At 35.2% G+C, this 26,025-nt stretch overlaps 1 protein-coding gene across 3 annotated transcripts in view; it reads right to left on the bottom strand.

Moving 5' to 3' along the window:
- Positions 1–1,726: 1,726 nt before the first annotated feature.
- Lipi (lipase I) overlaps positions 1,727–26,025 on the bottom strand; it is a 42,076-nt gene continuing 17,777 nt past the window's right edge. The window contains exons 5-11 of one of the 3 annotated variants that reach the window (XM_048422898.3): positions 25,450–25,551; positions 20,161–20,250; positions 19,020–19,187; positions 16,935–17,039; positions 15,325–15,436; positions 10,293–10,469; positions 1,727–2,466 (exon numbers count right to left, since the gene is read on the bottom strand). In XM_048422898.3, the coding sequence (XP_048278855.1) occupies positions 2,388–2,466; positions 10,293–10,469; positions 15,325–15,436; positions 16,935–17,039; positions 19,020–19,187; positions 20,161–20,250; positions 25,450–25,551 (833 nt within the window). In that variant the 3' untranslated portion in view covers positions 1,727–2,387. The remainder of the gene's footprint in view (positions 2,467–10,292; positions 10,470–15,324; positions 15,437–16,934; positions 17,040–19,019; positions 19,188–20,160; positions 20,251–25,449; positions 25,552–26,025) is intronic. The other 2 variants (XM_048422901.3, XM_048422899.3) reach the window with 2 other exon arrangements.

Raw genomic sequence — 26,025 nt, 5'->3', positions numbered from 1 at the left:
CTCATTCACAGATTTACATAATGCTCACTGATTACTCATTATATAACATACCAAAAAAGTCTTTCTGATATTGCCCATCCTTCAATTTTTATTTCTTGGATTATTCAGTCAGTCACTGAGGATATTACAAAGATATGCTTATGGAGAATTTGGAGAGGTACATGAGATAGTATTGCAAGTAAAGATTTTAATGAATAGATTGACTTAATAGTGCTATAACTTCATCTTAAATGTCAACTAAGTGAAGGATTATATGTTGAAGTTCTCAGTTGATGGTGGTATAGGGAGGTTGTGGAATCCTTAGGAAACTGGACTTAATAGAAGGAAGATAGGTAGTTGGGGTCAGTGTTGAAGAATCTATTGGAATCCCAGCTACCTTCTCTCCTCGATTTGTTATTGGTAATTTTAACATATCAGCAAAAAAATTCACAAAAATCACATCAACAATACGTTTAATAATGTTTTCGGTTGGATATATAATTTGGCTAGAAAACTAATCATTGTCTGGGGGAAATGGCCCTGTCAAAAAAGTGCATACTTGCTCCTGAGTCCAGTTACCTACCCAAACCGGTGTAAAAATGATAGAAATGGAGGCGACGAGGTGACTCAGCGGCTAAGAGTAGTTATTGGTCTTGCAGAGGACCTGAGTTCAGCTCCCGGTGCTGATGTCTGGGAAACTCAAGACCACTTATAACTCCAGGTCCAGGTGATCTGACAACCTCTTCTTAACTCTGCAGACAACTATACTCATGCACAAGTGTGCATGCAGACACACGTACATACATGTAACTAACCTAAATAAATAATCTTTCAAACAAAATGCCAGACATGGTGTTGCAAGTTAATAGTCTCAGTTCTGGGCAGTCAAAAAAGGAGGATTATAGGGGTCTCTGACTAACCAGCCAAACTCACTTGTGAGATCCAGGCCAATGAGAATTCTTATTTCAAAGGAGATAACCAACACTCATGAGACTAACACTTGAGTTGGTCCTCCAGCTTCAACACACACAAGCACATTTGTGTGTGTGTGTACTGACATGGACCCCTGACCCAACATACACAAGAAAACACACACACACACACACACACACACACACACACACACACACACACACACACACAGTTTTAATTTTAAAATGAATTTAATTACATCCAACTTCAGAGAGGTGATTATGTTAAAACAAGACACTGTGTGGGTCACACTCTAGTCTGGCTGATCAACTTATACTACACTAAGCAGACATTTTGAAACAGAAAGGGACAGGTGGTGTTCACATACATAGTAGATCCTGTGAGTATATAACAAGAAGACAGTCACCTGCAGACACTAAGACACTAATACAAAAAAAGAAAAAAACAACGAAGAGCATCCTTTTCAGTAGCATATAACAAACTATAGAGGTACAGAAACTCAAGGAAGAAATTTCTGTGGCCGGGAAGTGCCTTGATTAAACAGTGAGATAGAGAATGCCACGGAAATTTAGATTGCATTCCGAATTACAGTGGTAATTAATCAAACTCCTCACATTATTAAAAAAGTTGATGAAAGAAGGTAACAAGGTGATTGACATGCATCCAGATATCTCTGACAGGATTTGAGTTACGCATGAATCTTCAGCATCTTGATGCTGGGGTCTCTTCATCAGTTATGTAGAACTAGTTTCAAGTGGTTTTACATAGTTAGATGGGTTAATATTCTCTAACAGCACAATGATCTATGCAACTGTTAGCTATAATCATCTTTATTTTTATCATCATAAAACAGAAACTATTTGTAGTTCACTTGAGTAAATTTCATAAACATTTCTTAGAGAACTTAGAAGCACAATGAATTGAATTAATCTACTTAAAGTCATCAAGTTATGGATTTAGGATTACATCTTAAGCATCATAGGTTCATAAATTATTAATTTATTTGACACAGTAACACAACATTGTTATTTGAAGCACATAAAAATATTCATATTAACAAGGATCACATTAATCCAACTTATTTCACTAAACAATGAATTTTCAAATTAAAAATCATTTTTTACAATAGAGAGGTACAGTGGTATTGATTTTCTTCCACTCTAAAGCACTAAACTTGCTATTTCCCTTTAGAAAATAAGTTTTTAACATTTCCAATGATTAGGCTAAAATATAAATACTCAATTTTAAAATGTATCTAGGAAGCAGATAAGGGAAAACAAACAGCCTTGGAATATATTCAGAACATTTTTTATCATATGTATATTATTTTTTTCTTATCTTGAATCTCCAAAATCTGTTAAAATATATACACCTGAATTACAGATTGAATAGTTCATTCTAAAACAATGCTGGTTACATTATTGTAGCAGACAAATCCTTTGGCCAACAATTTTCAAATGGACCAAAGAAGGCGTTCACACCTTGCATGCATCTGGTCGGAGTTCTGTTATTCTTCTTTCATGAAGTACAAAATTATACTTACAAACTGGTGGTCTTGGAAAGAGAAGAAAAGAGGGAAACAGCTATTAGTAAAGTAGCAAAATTTATTTCCTTTTCATGCAAATATTAGAAAAGTCTAAATCTGAAACGAGCTGGTTTTCCAAAAGTACGCTGCTGGAAGGATCCCTTAGAACTAAATCCACTTGTCTCGTCTGTGTTGGGACGACATAGAGACAATGCTTGTGGAAAGAAAATAATTCTCCCTTTCCACTTCTATCTCTTTTGCGTCACAGAATATTCACACTGCATAGGCTAGACAGTGCTATTGGAATCAGCCCCTTCCTGAATTCAACTTTAAAGTAACTAAATAGCTCTTCCATTGTGACTGCTCCCAAGCACAGAGACTGACATATAAGATATTATTCATCTAAATTCTTTTCTTCCACCCCAGTTTACCTTTTATTACAATTAACTTTGAAATTACACCATGTAATATAGTGTATTTTTAATAAGAACATGTATACGGCACTGGAGATCAAACCACTGGAGTTAATTAAGCATCTTGCTCAGTTGCTTATTTTCCTGTTAATGTTTGGAAAAATTTGAAAATAAAAGAAAATGGATAGAAAAATGAAACACGGTATAAACATTTTTTTTAAAATCAATGGTTATTAAATCAAGAGAATTCAGATCAACCACACAGATTATCTTGGTTTTAGTGACAGGCTCCAGAGTTGCACGTCTCCCAACCTCCTTGCCTGGGGGAAACACTACTGGGTGGTGTTTGTTTGTTTTCCTTTGTCTTAGCCATGACTTGTTGCACACCTCAGGCTGTCCTTGAATCCATTTTAAACCTGTTCTGTCCTCTACATCCAGGGACCGCAGGCAGGCATGGACCACTACAGCTCTCAATGTCGCAACATGCTAAAGAGCAAATTTGGTTTGAATTTCTTGATTTTTAGAAGACATAAATTTTATGTTTGTGAATAAAATATAAACACCGATCTTTATGGGAATTAATACAGAATACTACAGTGCTTTCCATTTGAAATACTAAAGACTGCTTCCAACTGTCATTTTCGCATTGTGGCACCATAATTGCAAAATGATACTGTTCAGAGACTATAGAAATTTTCAGATGCTGGCAGAGGAAGCTTTCTATAAGTCACAGCAGATGGTAATCTGTTCCTCTAGGGACTGGCGGTGACTCAGCAGTAAAGGCACTTGTTGCTCTCCCAAAGGACCCTGGGGGTTCATTCCCAGCAACCACAGCTGTGGACAGTTCCAGGGCCTCCATGCCCTTGTCTAGCATCTGCAGGCACCACATGCAAACAATGCAAGGTCGCCTCACAGGTAAAACACAAACACAGGTGAAATAAATTAAAAGTAAAGTTTCTTTAAAAACTAGAGAGAAGTTCAGGAAAGGTTTTCATCCCTCAAACACTTGCACCAATCCCTGCTCTGTTTGGCTTATTTATGTGTGAATATACGCCTTCAATATTTGATTTTCTTGTGCATCATTTTTTCACTTTTTTCGTATTAAAAATGTGTCAGATCGACAAAGGAAAAAATTACCTCAACCACTCAGAGCCTTCCCAGACTGTGTGTCTGAAATATACGAGCAAAGCAAGGGTATCATATATTTTCTTTTTAAATAGAACCGAGGCTCACAAGCTAATCACCATGAATTTGTATTAACATATAGAGTACATGTCATATCAAATAGCCCTCACTCTCTAAAGCATGTATGACATTATAAGAACAGTTTAAACAGATGTGTAAAGCCTGCCAACCTTAAACTTCACCAATATTTATGAGAAAGTTTCATTTTTCTTCTCTTTACACTGTGAGTAGTCACATTTTTTACATAACTAATATTGAAATATCTTGTTTTATACAATTAATAGTTCGTTCATTCTTATAAAAATGCTGCTATTTCAAAAATGTGTATTTGTTAAAAGTTCCAAGAGAAGGAAGGGTTTCACATACTTAATTTCAGCATGAGCTTTGAATGCTACATTTCTACTATTTTGCTTATTACATATGAACACAAAGGAGAATATTACATTAATAAAAAAACTTAATAACAACAGAGGTAATTCAACGATTTTATCTAAAGTTAAACCTAATCTAGTTTTTAACTGCAATCCATAATTAGCGTAAAAATAAGAAATATATTTTTCTTATTTTAAATATCATTCTGAGATATCACATTATTTTTCAAATATTCTTTTGTAAAGCAACTTAAAGAAATATTTTAAAGCATTGAAAGACCCCAAATGTCAGGGGGTCTCATTTGGAGCCCTCTGTCCAAGAACCAATCCACTGGATGAAAGAGCAAGAGGCAGTTTATTTAATATACACAGGCACCTATAGATGCTTCAGCAGCATAGCTGACTAAGCATCCCAAGCTGAAGGCACATTATGTATTTATAGGGATTTAAGAGTTACATAAGAGGCTGCATAGCAACAAGCATTTCATTGGTTCTCAAATTGGCGGGCTTAGCTCACCCTGGGGAATGGCCCCATGTCTATTCCCGAATTTCCCTGAAAAACCACAAAGCGAGATAGAGAACCCTGCAGCAAGTTGACAGTTTAGATAGAATGCCTTGGGGATGGGGTACTCCCTCTCCTCAGCCTAGTCAGCGAGTCTGCAACCCATAGACATCCTGTTTTAGCTTCGACTGGGGGGGAGGGAGGGGGAACTGGACAATGACTTTCCTTCTATGGCCCAGCTAAATTTCGCAGAGTCAGTAACTGAGCCTGGGGGCTTTTTCTCCCTATGGCTCAGTTAAGTTTCAGCAGAGTTTAACATAGTATGGGGACATGGGGGTCTTTCAAGTACGGGGGTGGGGGGGGCTTCAGCATTAATACAGAGACAGAAATATGCCTAATTGCCGGGCAGTGGTGACGGACAGGTTTAATCCCAGCACTCAGGAGGCAGAGACAGGCAGATTAACAAAATCATTTTAAACTAACCTTAAGACATTATTTAATGTTTTATGCTGTGATATACACCGAAACCCCTGAACACGTCTAAGATTAAAAGAACTTGAGGTAGCCTAGCTTCTGGGGCTCAGTTGTTTTCCTGAATCAGTAACCTAATCAGTAAGTCACAATCTATAGGACTCCTGACAAAAAACTTGGAAGTCCTAACTGACAATCTCTTATTCCTATTTTCTATCCACTGCAGTTCCTGCTTTATCAGGGACAGGGATAACACTATATCCTATCTTTACCTATATTAATTTTTCCACTAAACTAACCACTATCATACTCCCTCATTACATTTGTTAAAAACCCTTAATTATCAAAATCATCACTACTATTGATTAAATCATTACTTCAATTAAACAGTACAGCTTAAGAGGAAATCATCTTCTTAATAATCAACAGGTAAAAATGCCCAGTAGAACTGAATATTTACATGAGGTAATCATACGACATTAAAAGCAGTGGGAACACTCCCACATCCATACACATTATGACAGATAACCAGAGAAAAATGGCAGCGGCCACCATGTAAAGACACAGTAGTAGAAAGAGTTATTCTGGAAGTGAAGCCCTCAAGGCTTTGCTTTGTCTGAGATTCTCCCATCAGAGACTTGGATTTTAGTGGACTTAACTCGGGAAGCTGCCACCCTCCTCTGACATGGCCAGAAATATTATCTTTCAGGATGAAGAAAACATAAGGAATTTTCAAAAGGTCATATTGGACTTCACAAACAGTGTAGACACAGGAGAATAAATGTTATGGAAACCATATTAGAAAGTAAGTTAAAGCAGATAAAAGATGCCCCTATCAGCACAAGAATCTTAAAGGGGGCTGAGAAGTTCCACTTGGCAAACTTCTTTCCATGCAAGCATGAAACTTTGAAGTCACACACCCCTGTAAAAACCATGCACTGGCTTACAAGTCTGTAACCTCAGGACTGGGGCTGATGGGGCTGATGGGTGCCAGAGAGAATGCCTCGAGATCTGCCTTAGACCTGCGTAACAGAATCATGAGTTCTAGATTTAATTAAAAACCATGTCTCCAAAGGAAAAACAAACAAACAAAAAAATCAGAAGTAACTAAGGAAAATTGATTTACTGATTTTATCTCTAGCCATTGTAAGACACATTCACACACATTTTTACACAAACATGAGCAAACACACACACACATTCACACTTGAAAATATATGCACACACATATACTATATACACACACATGTGCCATGTCTCTAATTATTTTTATCTCTTTCATAGACTAACTGTTTAAGAAGAAATGGTACAGTTCATCAAGAAGTTTTTAGGACATTTGAAAGAAAAATGCTTGCCAACAACACCACAAAAAGTATTACCAAAAAATGAAAGTAAGTAAATCACTTGAAGGTGAATTTCTGTAAACTAAACTAATATAAACTCCAAAGAAACCACTTGCAAATCCACATCAAGAAGCAATGAAATTTTATAACTCTTCAATTAATACAAAAGAAAGATTTGTAACAAATGGGCAGGGAACCAATAGGACAAATGGAAAACAAAAAGGCAAAGCTTGAATTAACATGCACTGTCATTAATTGTAATTGGTTAAATGTGTAAATGCCCAAATTCAAGAGCACAGATGACCTCATCATTGCCTTTTGAAAAACACAAATTAACAAGCTATATTTGCATACCTCTTAAAAAAGTAGAACTGAAAAAGACAAGAGACCAATCAAGCAGCAACATCATAACAAAACCAAAAACCAACCTAGTTGTGGTGATTTAAATGAGTGCCTCCAGAGGTTTCAGTTGGTGGTGGTTTGGCCAGGACTAGGAGGTGTGGCCAGGACTAAGAGGTGTGGCCTTGTTGGGGAAAGCACCAGGCCTGCTTACCTTCTGCTGTGCTCCCTGCATTAAGTTGATAGATGCCTATCCCCTGGGAAGTGCAAGTCCCACTGAAATGCTTTTTTATTTCTTTAAGTGGCTTTAGTCGTGGTGTTTATCACAGTAATATAAGGTAACTAAGACAATGCTAAAAGTACACTTGCCAGAAGAGCAATAAATACTTAATGTCAGCCAAAATAGTTACTTTGAAAAACACTTTGACTGTTTCTTATAAAGTTTAAGACACAACATATGACCAAACAACCCTATTTCTAGGTATCTATAGAAAACAAATGACACTTGATAGTCACATAAAAGCCCATATATAAGTTCAGGTTTGTTCGTAGGAAACAAAACTGTTAACCCATGTCTTTTAAGTGGTGAGTGGATGAGAAAGGTGTGCCAAACTTTTACAATGAAAGACTATTCGTCCATAACCTTCACTGATACAGGCAAGAGATAAGTGAAAAATTACACACATATAATGATCTACAATCTTGTGTATATAATAATCTAGAAAAATATGAGCCCGCAGCAGGTGAGGTCAGAATTGAGCTGATAATCAAAGAACAGAACCAAGAAACTTTGGTGAATTCTAAATGTTTGCTTGTGGTATTAAGTACTATTCTTCTACCCAATAAAATCTATGCAAATACACACAAACAGAAATATTTAGTACTAATTTTTTAATCAGTTTCAGCCAAGGAATTTTCCGGAAGTCATTGATGGTCACACCTCTTACGTGTATTTCTCTTAGTCCCTCAAAACAAGGAACTAATTTACTTGGGGCAGCTGGGAGGAGGTTCTGGCTGGTGTCTATCAAACTACCCCTGGAGATTACTCATCAAGGGTGTGCAAAGTAAGGTGGATCACATCCTTTATTGCTCACATCTCCAACAGCTGAACAGTCCAAATTCTCAATGACTGTATTATCTGTGTGGACATATCTAAATAGGAATGTAAATAGATGATTACAGTAATTACCCAGGCAATTAAACATTAAGCATACTTTCATCCAAGCATCATTTTGCGTTTCTCTCTCTGGCCAGAAGATGATGGCTGAGAGCTTCATTAAATATCCAGAAGATGTATTTTAGATTTTCACTTTTCTGAGTCAAAAGAATTGCATCCAAATTTTATAAATCTAGTAAATAATCATAATCCAGCCAGAGTTTAGGTTTTGGGAAATAAAATCCCATACCTGTGTGTTTTATGTACTGGAGCATATATGAATGGCTTTACCCTATTTCTTACTTATTACTGAGTTTTATGCAGCTTATATCTGCATAAAAATGAAATAAGAAAATGTTAATGGAAAAGCAGAAAACATTAATAATTCTGTTTTAGCAGAAACATTACATATAAAACAAATTTTCCAAATGTCTACAATGAATAAATTTACAGTTAATGGAAAATGTTTTTATTGTAAAAATAAATACCAAATCAAATGTAGTTGAAAACTTAAAACCTTGTCCTTCAAGATATGACATTCTGCTCCAATCACATATTTGAAAGGTAAATGTTCTTGCTTAGATACCTACTGGTTTGATATTCTTTGCACACACTTCAGTCACAGGAATGGTAGAAACTGCCTTTTGTCTCTATAATAACATTTTACTGATTTTTGAATGTATGTATATTATCATACTAAAAATCTGTAAAACGATTTGCACTTAAATTAGTTTCCCAACACTCTTCTGTGGAGGTAGAGCTGGTCAAATGTTTGTTCTCAGATTGGGAAACAGTTCAGTCAGTCAGTAACACAAGTGTGAGGAACCGGATCCCTAGCGCTCATGTAAAAAGGCTCAGACAAGGCACTCTCTTACAGTTTAAGCGTTGGAGAGGTGGAGAGAGGGAGAGTCCTAGGGATTATGACTGTGACGCCAGTGAGAGACCCTTTCTTCAACAAAATGTAAATGGCACTTGAAGAATGATATCTAAGGCTGACCTCTTGCCTCAACACACACACACACACACACACACACACATATGCACATGCATCATACACTCATACACAGGCATTATATATCACTATATACACACAGATGTTATCATATATTGCTCTTGTTCTCACTATCTGCAAATACTAATCTGTACTGCACTTTCATAAAAGAGAGTTGAGATCCATGTTTGTGCATGTGTGTATGTGTGTGTGTGTAAAAAGTGAATTAAAGTAGAAACATTACAACCAACTAAAGAGATTACAATCAGTCCACAAACCATTTCTTTTATTATTGGCATGTAGGTGGGATATATATGTGATATGTATGCATGCATGTGTGTATGTGTGGTGCATGTACTTATGCATGAGATATGCATGTAAGCATGTGTATATATGTGGTGCATGTGTACCTATGTATGCACATGCAGAGGCCAGAAGATAATGTTGCTATCTTTCCCTACCATTTTCTACATTAAATTCTTTGAGATATGATCTCTTATGGAACCTGGAGATTACTGAGCAGAGTAGCCTGGCTGGTCAGAAAGTCCCATGATTCCCCTGTATCCATTTATCCAATAGTGGAATGGTAGTTGTGTAGAACAATGCCTGACTTTTTCAATGGTGTTAAGAATCCCGCCTGAAACCTTGTCCACCCTAACTTGAAGAACGGGGTTTCTGTCTCTCTCTCCTAGTCTCTTCTCTGCCTCGATCCTCGCTGCAGCTGCTGAGATTTGCAGCTTTCTTGACCTATTCTTTTTCTCTTAAACTCTAATAAAAAAACTGTTTTTGAGCTAAAAATAAAGAAAAAGGAAAATATAAATCTTTTAGGACTGTATTGTGTCAATTTCAACACTACCAATACCTTTTGAAATTATTATGTGTTTTTCTAATGCTCAGATAATGTAATTATGAACTACCATAAGTATCACTCAAGATAAAAAATACGTTTTATGTTTTTTTAAACATTTGAGATCCTTTTATAATAAAATTAACCAATATTTGCATACATAAATTCTTAGCCAAAACTTAAAGAGCAGTTTTAATATTAAGACAAAATATTGTAATAAAAATTTAGAGTTCCTACCTTTCTGGATGGGTAAGTGACTTCAACATGAGACTCTGGAATAGGTGTTGGCATGTGGCACAGTAGGAATCTGAGGACTGCAAGTATGTGATATAAATGCATGAAATGTGCACAACATCTGCTTTGAACTGAGCAAGGATCTTGAATTCTTGAAGATTATCAAGTGGTTTGCTCTTCCTAAGCAGGAAAAAAACCACGATATTCTCAGTTTGTCAATAAACTTATACATACTTTTCTAAAATAAGTGCAATGCTAATGAAACACGGGGCAGTTTTCTAGGGCAGAGGTCAGACAAGACAGAATAAAATAACAGGGAGGGCGTATGCATCTCCATATGAACATGTAGAAGAGCATATTTTCTCCAAGAGTGTTTATCCTGTATTTGACTTCGTAGGTCATCTTCAGCCGCTGCAATTCCTTCTGTTGACTAGGACTTCAAATGAAAAATGTTATTCACCAACACATTTTAGAATATTTTCTTTAAAGAAAATATCAATAAAATACTGAGATTTAAAATGAAAAGTCAAAGTAATATTTTATAGACATAATTTCATGATCACTCTCAGTGTATCACGGATAGTAACAAGGCTTCAACCATACACTTGGACTTTATTTAGCCAGTAACCTTCTTTTAACAATATTATAAAATGGTCATATCAAGAAAAGTTAGTTTCAAATCATACAGATTGCTTTCTTGAATTCACAAAGCTATTAGTTAATCATGTGTGGTGTAAATCCATACTTTTAAATCCTGTTTATTACTCCTTTCCTCAATTCTTCATCTCTGTGTGGCAGAAATATGAGTCTATAAAATAATTCCTGTCATTATAGCTTTGTTCAAATCCAAGAACCCTCTCTATTGTAATCTCTCAGTAGCTAAAATTAAGGGCCTAAGCAAGTTGGACCAGAAAAACCACAAGATTTGGGTCAGAAGAAAGAAGCAAATGGGAAAAAGAAAACAGAAGGAATAAGAAAAAAGGAAAGAGCACGGAAACCCCCATTGAAGAAAAAGGTACAGCAAAATGTGCCGGAACAAAGACAAGGGTCTATGTAGAACAGAGAGCAAAGCGGCAGCTTTGGTGTGGAAGCCCCAACATTTCCTACCAAGCTTGACTTATCTGTACTCTGTCATCCCTTTTATTCTTTACAAAAGTTGGGTTACCCAAAGGATGTAGCCATTTTCTCCAAAGATCATCTCTATTCTCACCCTGGCAGGGTTACCCACTTTCCCCCAGAATATAAGTTGATTTTGTATATCGTTTATGTATTTCAAAGAGCATATCCAGATTCCTTAGATTTCCTGCAACACACTCAGATAGGAATGTCACCTACAAATTCACATCTTCTAGGTTTTCCAACTGTCTGAACTCTTATTTCCTTAGTATCAAGGGTTTCTCCTCTCTTCTCCTTTCTTCTCTTCTCCATTCTTCTCTTCTGTTCTCTTCTGTTCTGTTCTGTTCTCTTCTCTTCTCTTCTCTTCCCTTCCTTTCTTCTTTCCCTTCTGTTCTCGTTTTCCCCTCTCCCTTTTACTTTCCTTCTTCCCTTCTCTCTATCACTGTCAGTCTCTAAATTCTTACACTCTCCACTGTCTTCAGGCTATCTCAGTATAAACAATCCTTAAAGAACATCTGAAGGAATGATGAATATCATAATTTTGGTTTTACTTTTAATTTAAAGTCTATCTGCTGCACTAGTATATACAAAGATACTAGTGTGTATATATACTACTGTATATATACTACAATATATGCTTTATATATGCTTTAATTTAAAGTCTCTATATATGTATATAAAGCTTCACATGCTTCCTTGCCAATGCACTTTATTCAAATATTTATTGAATGATTAAATTAGATACATCCCATAGAAAACCCTCTACTTCACATATTATGGTTTGGTATGGAAGGACATTTTGAATACTTTTGAAGCTATACAGTTCAAACTTTGCAGTTATTCTATACTACTTTGCCTTTCTCAATATTCTTATTTAGATAAATCATCACACACAGATTTGGAATCCTTAGAACTTATAGGTTCTCTCTTGGTCTTTGATTTTATTCCACTGAACTCATTTAGTTCCTTTTGTCTATCACACAAATACAATAGCTATTTCTGAAGACTATAAAATTTCCTTTAATCTCACTATTATTTATCTGATGGACTGCCATAATCTGAACATCTAATACCCATATCCCTTCTTTAAAAGCCTACCATGTGTGTGGGTGATATAAAGCCTACAACCCCTAAAAGTCTAAGTTTCATTCCTGGAACCCACGTGATGGAAGCAGAGACTCAAAACCTGTGATATGTCCTCTGACCTTCATATGCAAGCTGTAGCATTTGTACCCTCCCTTCCACCACACAAACAAATATGCACAACCAATATACTAAAAAGAAATAAATAAAATCCTAAATTTTTAAAAACATTACATTTCAAATCATACTAAAACAACTGAGTACTTTTAAGTGACTTTAAAAAAATAACCACACTACAGTAATCTACAAAAATCAGGAGCCAGAACATTTCCAGTGAAGACCTAATTAACTAATAAAATAAAGAACCAAAACATAGAGTGTTTACAGATCCTGTACAGAGCAGGTGAGTGGAATGGGGAGGGGAGGAAGCGGAGGAGGAGAGGGACAGGAAGAAGGATCAGGATGGGGAAGAAGAAGTGGAGGAAGTATAATGCAAACAGGAGTTCAGCATTCATGTGTGCAATACTCAAAGATGATTCTAAGTGTTTTCTCTATAATCTTGGGCATTTTGTATAAAGAGCAAATAATCCCATTTCAGTTCTTGAACGGGAAATGCATGGTCTTTCAAGATTCTTTGATTCTTCTAGTGTTCAAAGAAAAGTTCAAATGACAAATAACTCTAATAGAAAAACAATAGCCAAGCTTAGGTTGACATACTGGAATAAATATACATGTCCTCATAATGTTATTCCTTTGTGTACTGAATCCATTATGAGCAAAATTCATCGCTATTTCACAGTGTTTCACTGTTTGCGAAGTAAATCAGAACAAATTTCCTTACCTACTGGAAAAATCGGAGCAACTGCGTTAGGAGGTTAGTCTACATGCTATTTTTGAGTTTAGTCACTCTGTCTTCTCTGAGCTTTCCAAAGCAACTTTTCCCAGTTTGCTTATGGGATTGTATTACTTTCAAATGTGTTTACTCCTTTTCTGCCTTCTGACAGCACATTAAGTGCTAATCTATCATGCAGCTCACTACACAGATTCAGTTATGCATTAGCCTTCACCAGTCTTTTGTGATTTTCTTCTGAACAATAACATGATTTCGGTTTAAGTGTGCAGATGTCCCTAAAACACCTGGATATATTTAGTCATAAGTAATGTGCTGGATAAAATCAATTTAAAAGATAACAGCATAAATTTAAAATTAATTTAAAAGCTAACAGTATATTTCTGGTAAGAATAAACAGTACGCTATATATGTGTGTATAATATATACAAAAACTTTTTACAATTTAAGAGATCTGTATTAATGAACTATTTACTGAGCAGCAATATACGATCAATGTTCAATATACAATATACGATCAATGTTCAATCTTGGACAAAATGTTCTCTTAATGAAACATGGACCTTGACAAAAGTAAGGAATTTAGAATATAATTCTTATATATTTTCTATATCTTTTTGAGTGATTGAAAGGAGGTGAAAATGGGAAGAAAAAATTACTTTTACACCATCATTTTCCTGTCATCTGCAATGACTCTTATTAATTTAAATGTTATATTTATGTATTGTAATATCAAAATATTTATTTCAATTTTTACTTTCCTGATGTTGACACAGTATTTCATTTCTGAGAATGATCATAGCACCCATGATGGAAGCTCTTAGTTCTACTTCATTATGAAGTTTTTCAATTTTTTGTCACCATGAAACTTTTTCTTTTGATCTTCTTCATAAATTCCAAGATTTGGAATTTTTCTATGTTCCATATCACATCTACTATGTGATTTGGCTATGTACTATATTTTTATGTCATTGCAGATTTTTAATTAAATGTTAATAGCATTGTAATATTTAGGAGGTTGTTACCATTGTTTGATAACTAAACTTGCTTCCAATCAGGGAGGTTTTCCTCTCTCATAGATGACAACTGAATAAACCTGTGTGTTACAATATGTTAAGATCCAAGACTCACCACACATTACATTTAGGTTATTGGCCAGTTCATATGTTATTATTATTTAAGCTGCAATGACAGTAAATTTTGGAGAAAAGAATTATGACTCCTGAAAACCAAAAGTCACCAATAACAGGAAAGATTGAAGCCAATTTATGCCATATTAACAGCTAAATAAAGTTTATTATTTATTTAATTACCAGACGTGAAAACAGTTTCATTTTCTAGATGGTTAAACCAGCACATTGGAAACAGTAATTTTAAACAAAAATGAACCTTTATATTATTCTTTGGCTTAAGAGAAAAAAATTAAGAATTTATCTAAGATATAAACAGATATTCTGCAAACTTGAGCTCAAAATGAGCTTGAACTTTAAGTGACATTAGAAACGTGTACATACAGTCATACCCGTGTAAAAATTCATTTGGAATTGAGGAAAAAGATACCTCAACATCTATTTGGGAGCTTTGTTATATGGAGTTTTCTAAATGTTAAATTTGTGTCACTCTATCATTGACTAATGCCCCTGTAGTTTTATTTACAATACTGCGAAAATCATATTTCATAAAATCTGGAGGAAGTGAGCAAGCAAGATGGTGAGGATGAATATTGGAGTTGAGGGTCAAATATGTAATGAAAATGACTTCTCCCGTTCCTTTAACATTTGTGACCATGAGCAGTGAACCACGTGCTACCTGTTACATATTCACTGTCTTCCCATAGAATGAAATACTAGAACATAATAGGTAAACATGATATGTAACCCTGTGCATTTAGAAAATTAATTCTGCATTATCTACCGAACCATGTGTAGATCTGCAAATAAGCAAACATTTAATTTCTCAAAGAAGTAACTAAAAATCGGTACTTACACATAGAGCCTCGGATGTGAAAAATGGTTATGCGGGCTTAATAAACTAAATGAAATTGAGACATCCTTCACAGTTTTGTTAAAAGGAACTATACTGAGAGAAAAATAATAGGCTACAAAATAAAAATGCAGAATGTTATTCATATTATATTACAAACTATTTTGTTTTGTCACAAATGCAAGAAATGTACACAAGCACACATGATGCTTCCATATTTTATGCAAACAAAAATTTTAGGGAGAATAATTTTATCAATGGAAAACGCATTCTACTTCTTGTTGGGTTATTTCCAAAAGATTTTTCCTAATTCTTCGAGAATTTCTGACCACATTTATCCTCACCCCAGCTCCTCCCACATCCACCACATCTGCCCTAACTTTCTAATACCCAACTTTGAGTTTTCTAATTCTTTTCTCCCTATTGACTAGAGATTATTTTGCACAACTATTCTTGGGAGTAGGATCTGCTCTGGACTGTGACAAACATATGAGGAGTCACATCATTATAGAAAACATTAAAAATAGTCATATTTTGAAGACTAAAAACCTGCTAGTCAATCATCAGTCTTGAGTATGGTGATAATTTGGTTAAATTGACACTACATTATGACTTACCTGAAGACATAAAATCAAATAACATAAGGCAACATTTTGTTTTTCAAGGACATATTTAAATATTGTAAGTCTCTTAATTACCTCATTAATACATACAACTAAATTTGCTTGCCAACTTTAATCATCTATTTCTTTGCCTAGTGAGCTGTTATACCTCGAATAGATACATGCTGCAGGGAGTGCTATTCCAAAACAAAAGGGCTCGCAGTGAACTAGAAAGGTTTTGTTCAATGATTAGGAGTCATACTGCTCTGGCAGAAGACAGGAGTCTAAATCCCAGCAGACATGTCAAGTGATTCACCAATGCCTCTAATTCTAGCTCCAGGGGGATTAAATGCCTTTGGTCTCTATGAGCACCTGCATTCATGAGTGTGGGCACACACACAAACACACACATATGTGCACACATAAATATACACACAAAAACACAAACACTGGTAAAAAACTAAAGCTTTAAAAATAATTAGCCGAAATGACTACTGAAAAGTGATCACGAGGCTTTATTTTAGAAATAAAGATATTAATAATGAAAAGAAAAAGTGAGAGATGGGGAAGTTAAGATATATAAGGAGAAAATTGAAATTATGAACTATAAATGAATTTTTGATGCAAGAAGTAGTTGGAGAAGAAAAGATGAAGAAAGAAGCTGGAGAGATAGGAATAAAAGGAGAAGAGCATCAAAGAGATGGATATGTGAGTGCAGAAATCTTAAGAGCTTGAAACTAAATGGAGCTAGCCTGGATTGATGCTAAAATTGTTTGGGAATGTTGGCACCACTGTCATTATATCTTTTTCCCCCATGATTGACATTGCCTGCCCTATGTTACTTGGCTAACTGTTGGGCTTGAAAAATAAGTAACTTGACCCTTTAATTTACAGGTTTAGAAAGCAAGACAAATTCATTTTTAAAGATTAGTTATAAAGATGGTTTCAGTTATCCCTAAATAACATATACTTGGGCATAATGGTTCACTTATGTAAATTCTAACCACTTACCACAGAATGGATTTTTGCTGCTAGTATCTAAAAATGCAATGGTCCTGGAAGGCCAACTTTCCATTCTTTTCTTAAAACCTTCTTTCCACAGCTTAGCTTGGTTACCTAAGATTTGAGAAATATGCACAGGAATTGAATTTCATCAAGTAGCACAAAAATTCTTCATATCACTAAAGCCCTTAAAAATCAGTGTACAGCATCAAATATAAATTAAAAGATACGTTGGGAAATATGTAAGATGTTTTACAATGATTTTTTAAAGTAACTCACGTTCAGGATTCACAAATATCACCACACTCTCTGAAAGTTCTATCAGATCCTGACATAATTTGTATGACTGAGATACACTTCTACCATTTTTATACCATATTATATATTCAGAAGTTTTGCATAACTCTTTTTAGCAAATTCACCAGAATAAGTGAGTTGCATAAAATTTTAACATGCAGTTTAGTTCCATGAATGAAGACCCAAAATTATCCTACAGCTACAATATTGTATTGTGCCATAATATATATAAGCATATAAATAATATAAATACATATATAAGTCCTATGTTTTGAATGTATTTCTTATATTTGTGCATACTGAATACTAATTTAGTGGTCCATTAAATATTGCCAAGTGTCTCTTTATATCTACATCAAAACTTTTGTGTGTTCATATAGCAAAGAGAAAACTTAAATTTCAGAAATTTTAACTTCAGCTCAATCTTGTGCTCTTAAGCAATTTATATAGTTGCTTTGACTCACAGATGGAAAAATGATGCCATCAGAAAAGCAATCCCATCTAGAGGTAAAAGCAAATTCCCCTAATTGGGATAATTTACACAAGTTTTGTTTTTGTTTTTGTTTTTTACTTCTCGGTCTTGTGGACAGAAGAAATGTATGGAAATGAGGATTTGACAAATCCTGGATGGATCATGCTTTATATAACGATGTCCATGTGCATTCAGTAGGGTTAAGTAAAGCTTGGTGCACTGGGTTCATTTCAGTCCCATTCCTAGAGATGCTTTGACTTTGCAAACATTTCAGGAAAACCCTTCCATAATACTAACCATATATTGATATGTTTATACCATACTGAGACCTAATATTTTCTTTTGAAAATACTGAACAGTATCTGAAATTCTTTAAAGCTCTATTTTTTATTTTTACTTGAACACATTATTTACTACTTTATTTATATGTATAATAACTATAAACATATTTGTTATAAAATATATGGTATATTGACATACCCCAATCCTCTTTACCTCCTTCTACTTAATCCTATCTTCTGTAGAATCTATTGTTTTTCTGTATTTTCCATTGGCTGACTTTCATTTTCAAAAGCTGCCAATGTAACTGTCCTTGCTATGTCTTACTGATATGGAAAGCATGAATCACATGTAATTTTTGACTACCTGATGAGAGCAAATGTGAACCTAACTATGATGCACATCTCTTCACTTGTGCCTAAGATTTCCTATTAAAAGAAAAAGAATGTAGAATGTAGAAATTTCTGATTGTATGCCTAGGAGGAGGGGTGGGCAAATTCCTTAGGAAAAATGGTAGGAAATATATAATCTAAATCTACCACTATCCCCATTGATAATTTCTACCAAACCATAATATATTAGAAGATTTTATGAATCACAAGTTAGCCTCCAGTCTAAAATACTACCACAATGATGTTACTCATCTGGTGTAGGATGTGTTGCTTTCATTGGTTGAATAAAGAGACTGCCTTGGCCTTTTGATAGGGCAGAAACTTAGGTAGGTGGGAAAGACAGAGCTGGATGCTGGAAAGAAGAGCAAAGTCAGGCAGACACCATGAATTTCTGGCCTGAGACTGACGTAGGTTAGACTCTTGCCAGTAAGCCACAACCATATGGTGATACACAGATTTAATAAAAATAGGTTAATCAAGATGTGAGAGTTAGCCAATAAGAAACTAGAGCTAATGGGCCAGGCAGTAATTTAATTAATAATATTTCTGTGTGATTATTTTGGGGATTAAGCTATCCAAGTGGCAGTATGCGTCCCATCCTCTCCTAGTACATTCATCTTCCAAAGGAATCTTAATAAATATAAGTTCCCTTACCAAGCCTAGGACAGGAGTCTTTGGAAAGGGTCCCACAGTCCACACATAAACCATTAGTGTAATCTTCATAGGAGGAACAAGGAAATGAAATAAAACTGCAGTTTGTTTCAAAAGATGCAAGAAACAAGTAGACAGCTCTCTGATGGTCACATTTTATGTAATTAACTCCTTAAGGGTGAGAAAAACAAACAAAACAACGATAAAATTGAGTTCAAGAGAATTAGAGAAATACTGACCATTGAGTTATATTAAATTCTGTGTTTCTTTTACATGCAAAGCATTGACCACAAAAGTTACATATCAACCAATTAAAATCTTAAATTGGGCATGACTTTCTCATGAAATAATATTTCTCATGAAATAAACAAGACATTTGCTCTAAGTATTAAATGTAAAGCATGGCTGTTTAAATTTAACAGGCTACACATGTGTACAGCTACAATTATACTATTACTATTATAGTGCCGTTACTTTCTTACTTTATACCTCTAAACATTTGGTCCAATGTAAAACATGTTTCTGAAGACAAGTAGTGTTACAACTCACTGATCTTACTTCCCTCTCCCAATCTTTCACACATGTTTCCTTTAGTTCGAACTTTTCTAGTCGTGGCGGCATTTGACCATGTGTAAACCTGCCATGGTGCTAAAGTGAGCTATATTTCACACTCAGAGGCCACGCATCACTACATGTATGGTACAACCAAGTGGTCACAGTTGACAAATCTGTGTATATGTGGTAACGTGTTGATCATAAGTGCTAAATTGTGGGATCAAACTCAAATTCTAGGATATTTAGCTGTATATGTTCAAGATGACTTAAAATTTCTATTTGTGCTTAAAATGATGAACTAAAATTGTTAAAATCACAGAAAAAATCCTCATCCATTACTAAATGTTGTTTATGTTAGTAACCTATGGGTATTGAATGGTATCAATTTAAATTATATCTTGTCAATAACTATTCTATGTCATTAGCAAAAAACATAATATGAAAATATTACCCACAGATTATGAAATCAAAACGGTCAGCTATTTTCTCATATCATTTTGAATCATGTATAACTGTACTCAGAATATATCATCTGGAAAAAAGTCTATTTTCTATAAAAGAAAAAAGAATTAAAATACTTTTAATATACCTGAAAAAAGGTTTGTAGGACAACCTGGCTGTTGTTTTCCTCCATTTGGGTAAAAATCTATATGGCCCAATGGCTCTACAATGCCTAAACCTAGGGGGAAAAGCACCCATAAAATTAAAAAGAATAAAATGTTGTTTGAGCAGTTGTATATAACAAAATCTGTTAACACCCAATAAACTTACTCTTCAGAAGTTTGTGTCAATGATAAATGCAAGTTTTACCTTTGTTAGTTTCTTCTGCTTCCAGCAAATCTATTTTCTGCCTCTCTCCTCCCCTTCCTCTTCATTCCTTCTTCCTCTCCTAATTCTTCTCTTTCTTCCCTTTTTTTTGAGATAAAGATATAAGCGATATCCCAAACTACCCTAGAACTTGCTATGTCACCTAAGCCTGGCCTATCTTCTCTCTCTCTCTCTCTCTCTCTCTCTCTCTCTCTCTCTCTCTCTCTCTCAACTTAATAAACTCATCCATTCAATCAAAAAAGGCTAGTGTCATTCTCAATAATTTTTCTAATGAATTTATCCAAAATTTTCTAATCAGTGTTACAAGCAGCATTATAAAGACAATAAAAATCAATAGAGAAATTATTCTCTGCTTATAGAAAAACAGTCCTTCTTTGTGGTTTGTATATATCAAAAGAGGAAAATGAATAGAAACATAAATAGCAGCATTGACTATTGTTGGCCAAGACTATTCATTTGTTCCCAGCTGCCCAGACATGAAATAATCACAAAGAAACTGTATTATTTGTAATACTGTTTGGCCAATATCTTAGCTTATTTCTAGCTAGCACTTACATCTTAAATTATTTCTATTATTTTGTATCTTACCACAAGACTCATGGTTTACCAGCAAGGTTCTGGCATGTTTATCTCCTGGAGCAGCTACATGCTGTCTATTTGACTCCATCTATTTTCTCCCAGCATTCAGCTTAGTTTTCCCACCTAGCTCTATTCTGCCCTGCTATAGAACAAAAGCAAATTTATTCATTAACCAATTGTATTCACAACATATAGAGTGGAATCTCACATTGCCTCCCCATTTCTGTCTAAATAAAAAGGAAGGTTTTAACTTTAACACAGCAAGATTATGTACAACAAATCAGGTTTCAAGGAAAAATTAGAGTTAAAATGTTTATATCTACTTTATCTTTTATCTTAACTAAGGAAAACTATAACTATCTATTGTTCAACTTCATCAAAGACTCCAGAGGGATATAATACCTAAGTAAACAGGAAGTGCATTGTAAGCAAGTTCCAAAACTCTAGAACTGACAGAGATACCTCACTGCCTGTTCAGTTACCCAAAGTTCTTCTGTAACATTGGGGCATCCGTCTTCAGCCTACAGGCCCATAATATTCAGCAGACTTTTCCATGAATCAGGAAATTTGAAGATCTGTTCTGCCTTGTAATGGCAAAGTCCATCAGTTGTTTTCTGTGTCATGCAGAATGTCTGGTAGTTTCTTCTGTGAAGTAGGTAACATGAAGGACAATCCCATCTTGTGTAATGTTCAGCAGTAACTTTTCTGTGGGTTCTGCATGTCCAGTTCATACAGCATACATTAAAGCAGTTCAGGCAATAGCAATTTCTTTTCAAAGTGACTAACAAACTTCATAAGGAGATTCTTTGATTCCTAATTTCCTCTTGAAGTAGATTGGTACTGCCAGGAGCAGATGTGTCTCACTGTCATGAAAAGTCCTAAGCTCTTAAAACATTTTAAATGCCATATTCTGTACATCTTTGAAAGTTTTGAAGAATACTTATTCATCTAAAATACATCTCTGTATATATGAATACCTAACTAACATGACTACAAGTTTGATTATTTTAAATGACTATCTATTAATCTGTACTTTTAATTATAGATTACTTTTTAAAATGAATTGCAAAACCACAATACCTTAATCAAGAGCAGAAATATAAATATAACAAAGTTGGCCTTAAATTTATCAATAGACCAAGATCCATACCAATGCAAAGTATTCATCTCTATAGCATATACCCCTTATAAATGCAAATAAATGTTTATAAAAAAATCATTTAAGGAATTTGGGTATAGTTCTCCAAACTGTTTTCTGCTTTTGTTGGGCGAAGTAATTTTACAGGTTTACCCAGACCTTTCAGGGGGTCTTGTTTCATTGAACCACATTAGTCTGAAAGGAATCCACAGGTTCTCATCTTCTGTGGAAACAAAATCAGATCCTCTTTTCCAAAGCAACATAAACTTAGGCCCAAATTTTGAAGTCAAGATACCTTTATATATATATATATATATATATATATATATATACATATATATATATATATATATATAATTTGCCTTAGCAGCTCATTCCCAGTCAAAAAATTCAAAGAAAACAAAAAAAAATACATAATCCAGACTATCTGTGTATATTCCATCTTTATGTGGCTTATTTTTCTTTACTCTTTTAATCTATGACTGCCTGTACTCTGTGTCTTTAAAGACTTTGTTTTATTTTTTGAAATGATTTACTTATTTTTATAACTCTCTATACTCTTCTTCTCTCTCCCAAGCCTACATACATTTTTAAACACACTGTGACCTATTCAGAGGTTTATTTCTGTCTGAGTCTGTCTTTATTGTGTATCTAATATCATTTTGACCAGGAATGCTTTAAAATGGTAAGCAGCTTAGTCACAGAGACTCTGAATGCTGGCTCTGCCTCTCTCAGGCTTTCAATAAGGCAGAGGTAGCTTACTGCCCAGTCTGGGGCTGCCGGGTGTGAACCACGCTCACCGCCTCAACTCTGGGTAGCACTGTGCAACATGAACCCTTAATGTCTCTGTGTATAGTCGTGGGAATTCTCCATGCTTTCCTGCCTGTGCACACCTAGCAGACCCAAGCCCAGGCCAGAGTACTGAGTAGCAGGCATGCTCTCAGTTCCTTTCCTCCTAACCTGGAGCTAGCATAAAAGCAACCAGGCCCAAAACCCAACTCAAGTGTTTGTCCTCCTGAAAGAGCCAGAGCTGTTCCTGTAACTAGCAGGAACCATGAAGCCTTCTTAAAGAAGCCACACAGTTTTTGCTGCTACTGCTGAGTCAGGAAGACCTTTCTTAAAGAATCCACAGAGCCCCTACTCTCTGCCTGCAAACAGAGCCCATCAGGAAAAAAAATGCCAGCTACCAAGAAAACATGCTTAATTCTGTTCTTTGTGTCTAGAATTACTTTCCAAGGTTTTTCAGGTTTTACATGTTGGAGCACCAATTTGCTTAGTTTTCCCTCTTAGCTCTATTCTGTCCTGCTATAGGACCAAAGCAGCTTTATTCATTAACCAACAGTATTCACAGCATATAGAGGGTAATCCCACATCAGACTATGGCAAAAAATATTATCAAGTCAGTGACTGCCAATAAAATTAAGATGATTATTTTAAAATGAAATTTCAATGTATACAAAGACAAGACACATATTAAAACCTAAAACATAATTTTGGCTGTGAGCCTACCCTTTAATGGTTGAGCCATCTTTCCAGCCCAAAGAATGCACACTCATACCACAAGGACAATTGCTTAACTATGTTCATAGTAGCATTACTCATAATAGCCAGAACCTCAATGCACTTCAATCAAAGAATGTATAAAGAATATTGGTATATTTACACAATGGAGTACTACTTAGTACTTAAAACACAATGACATCTTGAAATGTGCAGGCAAATGGATGGAACTAAAAAAAAAATCTTGAGTGAGGATACTCAGACCCAGAAAGACAAACATGGTATGTAGTCACTCATAAGTGGATATTAAACACAAAGCAAAGGATAACCAGTCTTATGTGGGACTTCCCTCTGTATGCTGTGATTACCATTAATGAATAAAGAAACTGCTTTGGACCAATATCAGGGAAGAACATAGATAGGCAGGAAAAACTAAACTGAATGCTGGGAAAAAGTAGACAGAGTCAAATAAAAGCCATGTAGCCTTACCGGAACTTTAGCCAGTAAGCCACAGCCCCATGACAATACACAGATTGATAGAAATGGATTAAATTAATATGTAAGAGTTAGCCAATAAGAAGCTAGAGCTAATGGGTGAAGCAGTAATTTAATTGATACAGTTTCTGTGTGATTATTTTGGGGTTGAGCACCAAGAAAGCAACAAGAGTCCCCTCCTCCTACACCAGTCTATGGTCCTCAACCCAAGAGAAGCCAGGAAATAAGAAGAATCCTTAAAGAGACATACATGGATATCCCTGCAGAGGGGGAATAGACTAGATCTCCTCAGTAAATTGTGAGCATGGAAGAGGAATGGTGAAGGGTTGAAGGGGAGTGCAGAGGGATGAAGGGGAGTGGGGAAAAGAGCATGAGGGATTCTGGAGGTCAGGTTGGGGGAAGGACAGAGAAGGAGAGCAAGGAAACAGATATCTTGATAGAGGGAGATATTAAGGGATTAGCAAGAAACCTGGCACTAGGGAAATTTCCAGGAATCCACAGGATGACCCCAGCCAAAAATCTAAGCAATAGTATAGGTAGTGTTTTAACTGCCTTTTCCAATCAAAAGATAGATGATTACCTTAATTGTCATCATAGAACCATCATCTAGTAACTGATAGAAGCAGATGCAGAGATCCACAGCTAAGCACTGGACCAAGCTCCTAGAGTCCAGTCTTAAAAAAGGAGGAGCTATAATATGAGCAAAAGGGTCAAGATCATAATGAGGAAACCCACAGAAACAACCGATCCTTGCTAGTGGGAGTTCACTAACTCTGGATTGACAGCTGGGAACCTCCATAGAACCTAGCTAGGCCACTCGAATGTGGATGATAGTTGTGAGGCTTGGGCAGTTTGTGCGACCACCAGCCATGCAACCAGTATTTATCCCTAGTAATGACCATGGAGGGATACCTTGCTCACCTCAGATACAAGGGGGAGGGTCTTGGTCCTGCCTCAAGTGATTTGATAGACTTTTTTAACCCCTTTAGGAGGCCTCAACCTCTCTGAGGAGTGGGGCTGGGGGTTGAGGGAGGGGAAAGGTGGAAAGAGCAAGGGGAGGGGAAGGAGAGAGAACTGGGATTGGTATGCAAAATAAAAAGGGTTGTTTTAAAAAAAATAAAATAAGAAAAAAGAAAAAGTAATAATAAATAAACACAAGGCAAACAATATCAGAAACCATTGCAAAAACACAGACAAACAAACAACAACAAAACCCAAAAGTCATTAAACACCAAACATTTTATCCACAATGCATCCTTATTTTATAACATCTTCATCAGGAATCTATATTCCACACTTTGTTTTCACATACAAACTAATAGATAGGTATTATTTTACCGTTGGAATCAGTGTGAATGACATCCACAAACTTTGCATCAGTGTAATCCAATCTGCTAGTTGATGGTTTTCTAGAAAAATTTGGTCCAGCTGGGTCAAGACCTGAAATACAAAATAGGAAGTATCAGTCTAATAATGTTTTAGTACTTTGTTATATTTTATACCTACTGTATTGTCAATTACAAATATCATCAATTTTAGTTTAAACGTGTCTAAACCTATCTAAAGATATTAAGTTTGGCAAATGATAAGTGCCTTCATTATTTAAATATTTATTGACATCCTTCACAGGTAGTCGAAAAACAGGAGAAATGTCTCAACAGAATATTGTTAAGCTATTTTTAGCACTTTTATCTAAAGAGCAGATAGAGTAATTTATGAAACTTTGTATTTAATAGTAACAGATAGTCCTCCTAATTGAGGAAAAGAGCTAATGAATACCATCCAGACCTCTCTTGAGTTGTTCTTTTACCCACATTAATATATAAATAAATATTATTTTAACTATTGTTCACTTCATGCTCTTCTATTGTCCTATTTTATTTAGCCTAATTGACATAATACCCGACCTTTCTC

The sequence above is a fragment of the Myodes glareolus genome, chromosome 2 (assembly GCF_982192425.1).
Source record: "Myodes glareolus chromosome 2, mMyoGla1.1, whole genome shotgun sequence".
NCBI lineage: Eukaryota > Metazoa > Chordata > Mammalia > Rodentia > Cricetidae > Myodes > Myodes glareolus.
This window is presented reverse-complemented; position numbering and strand designations above follow the sequence as displayed.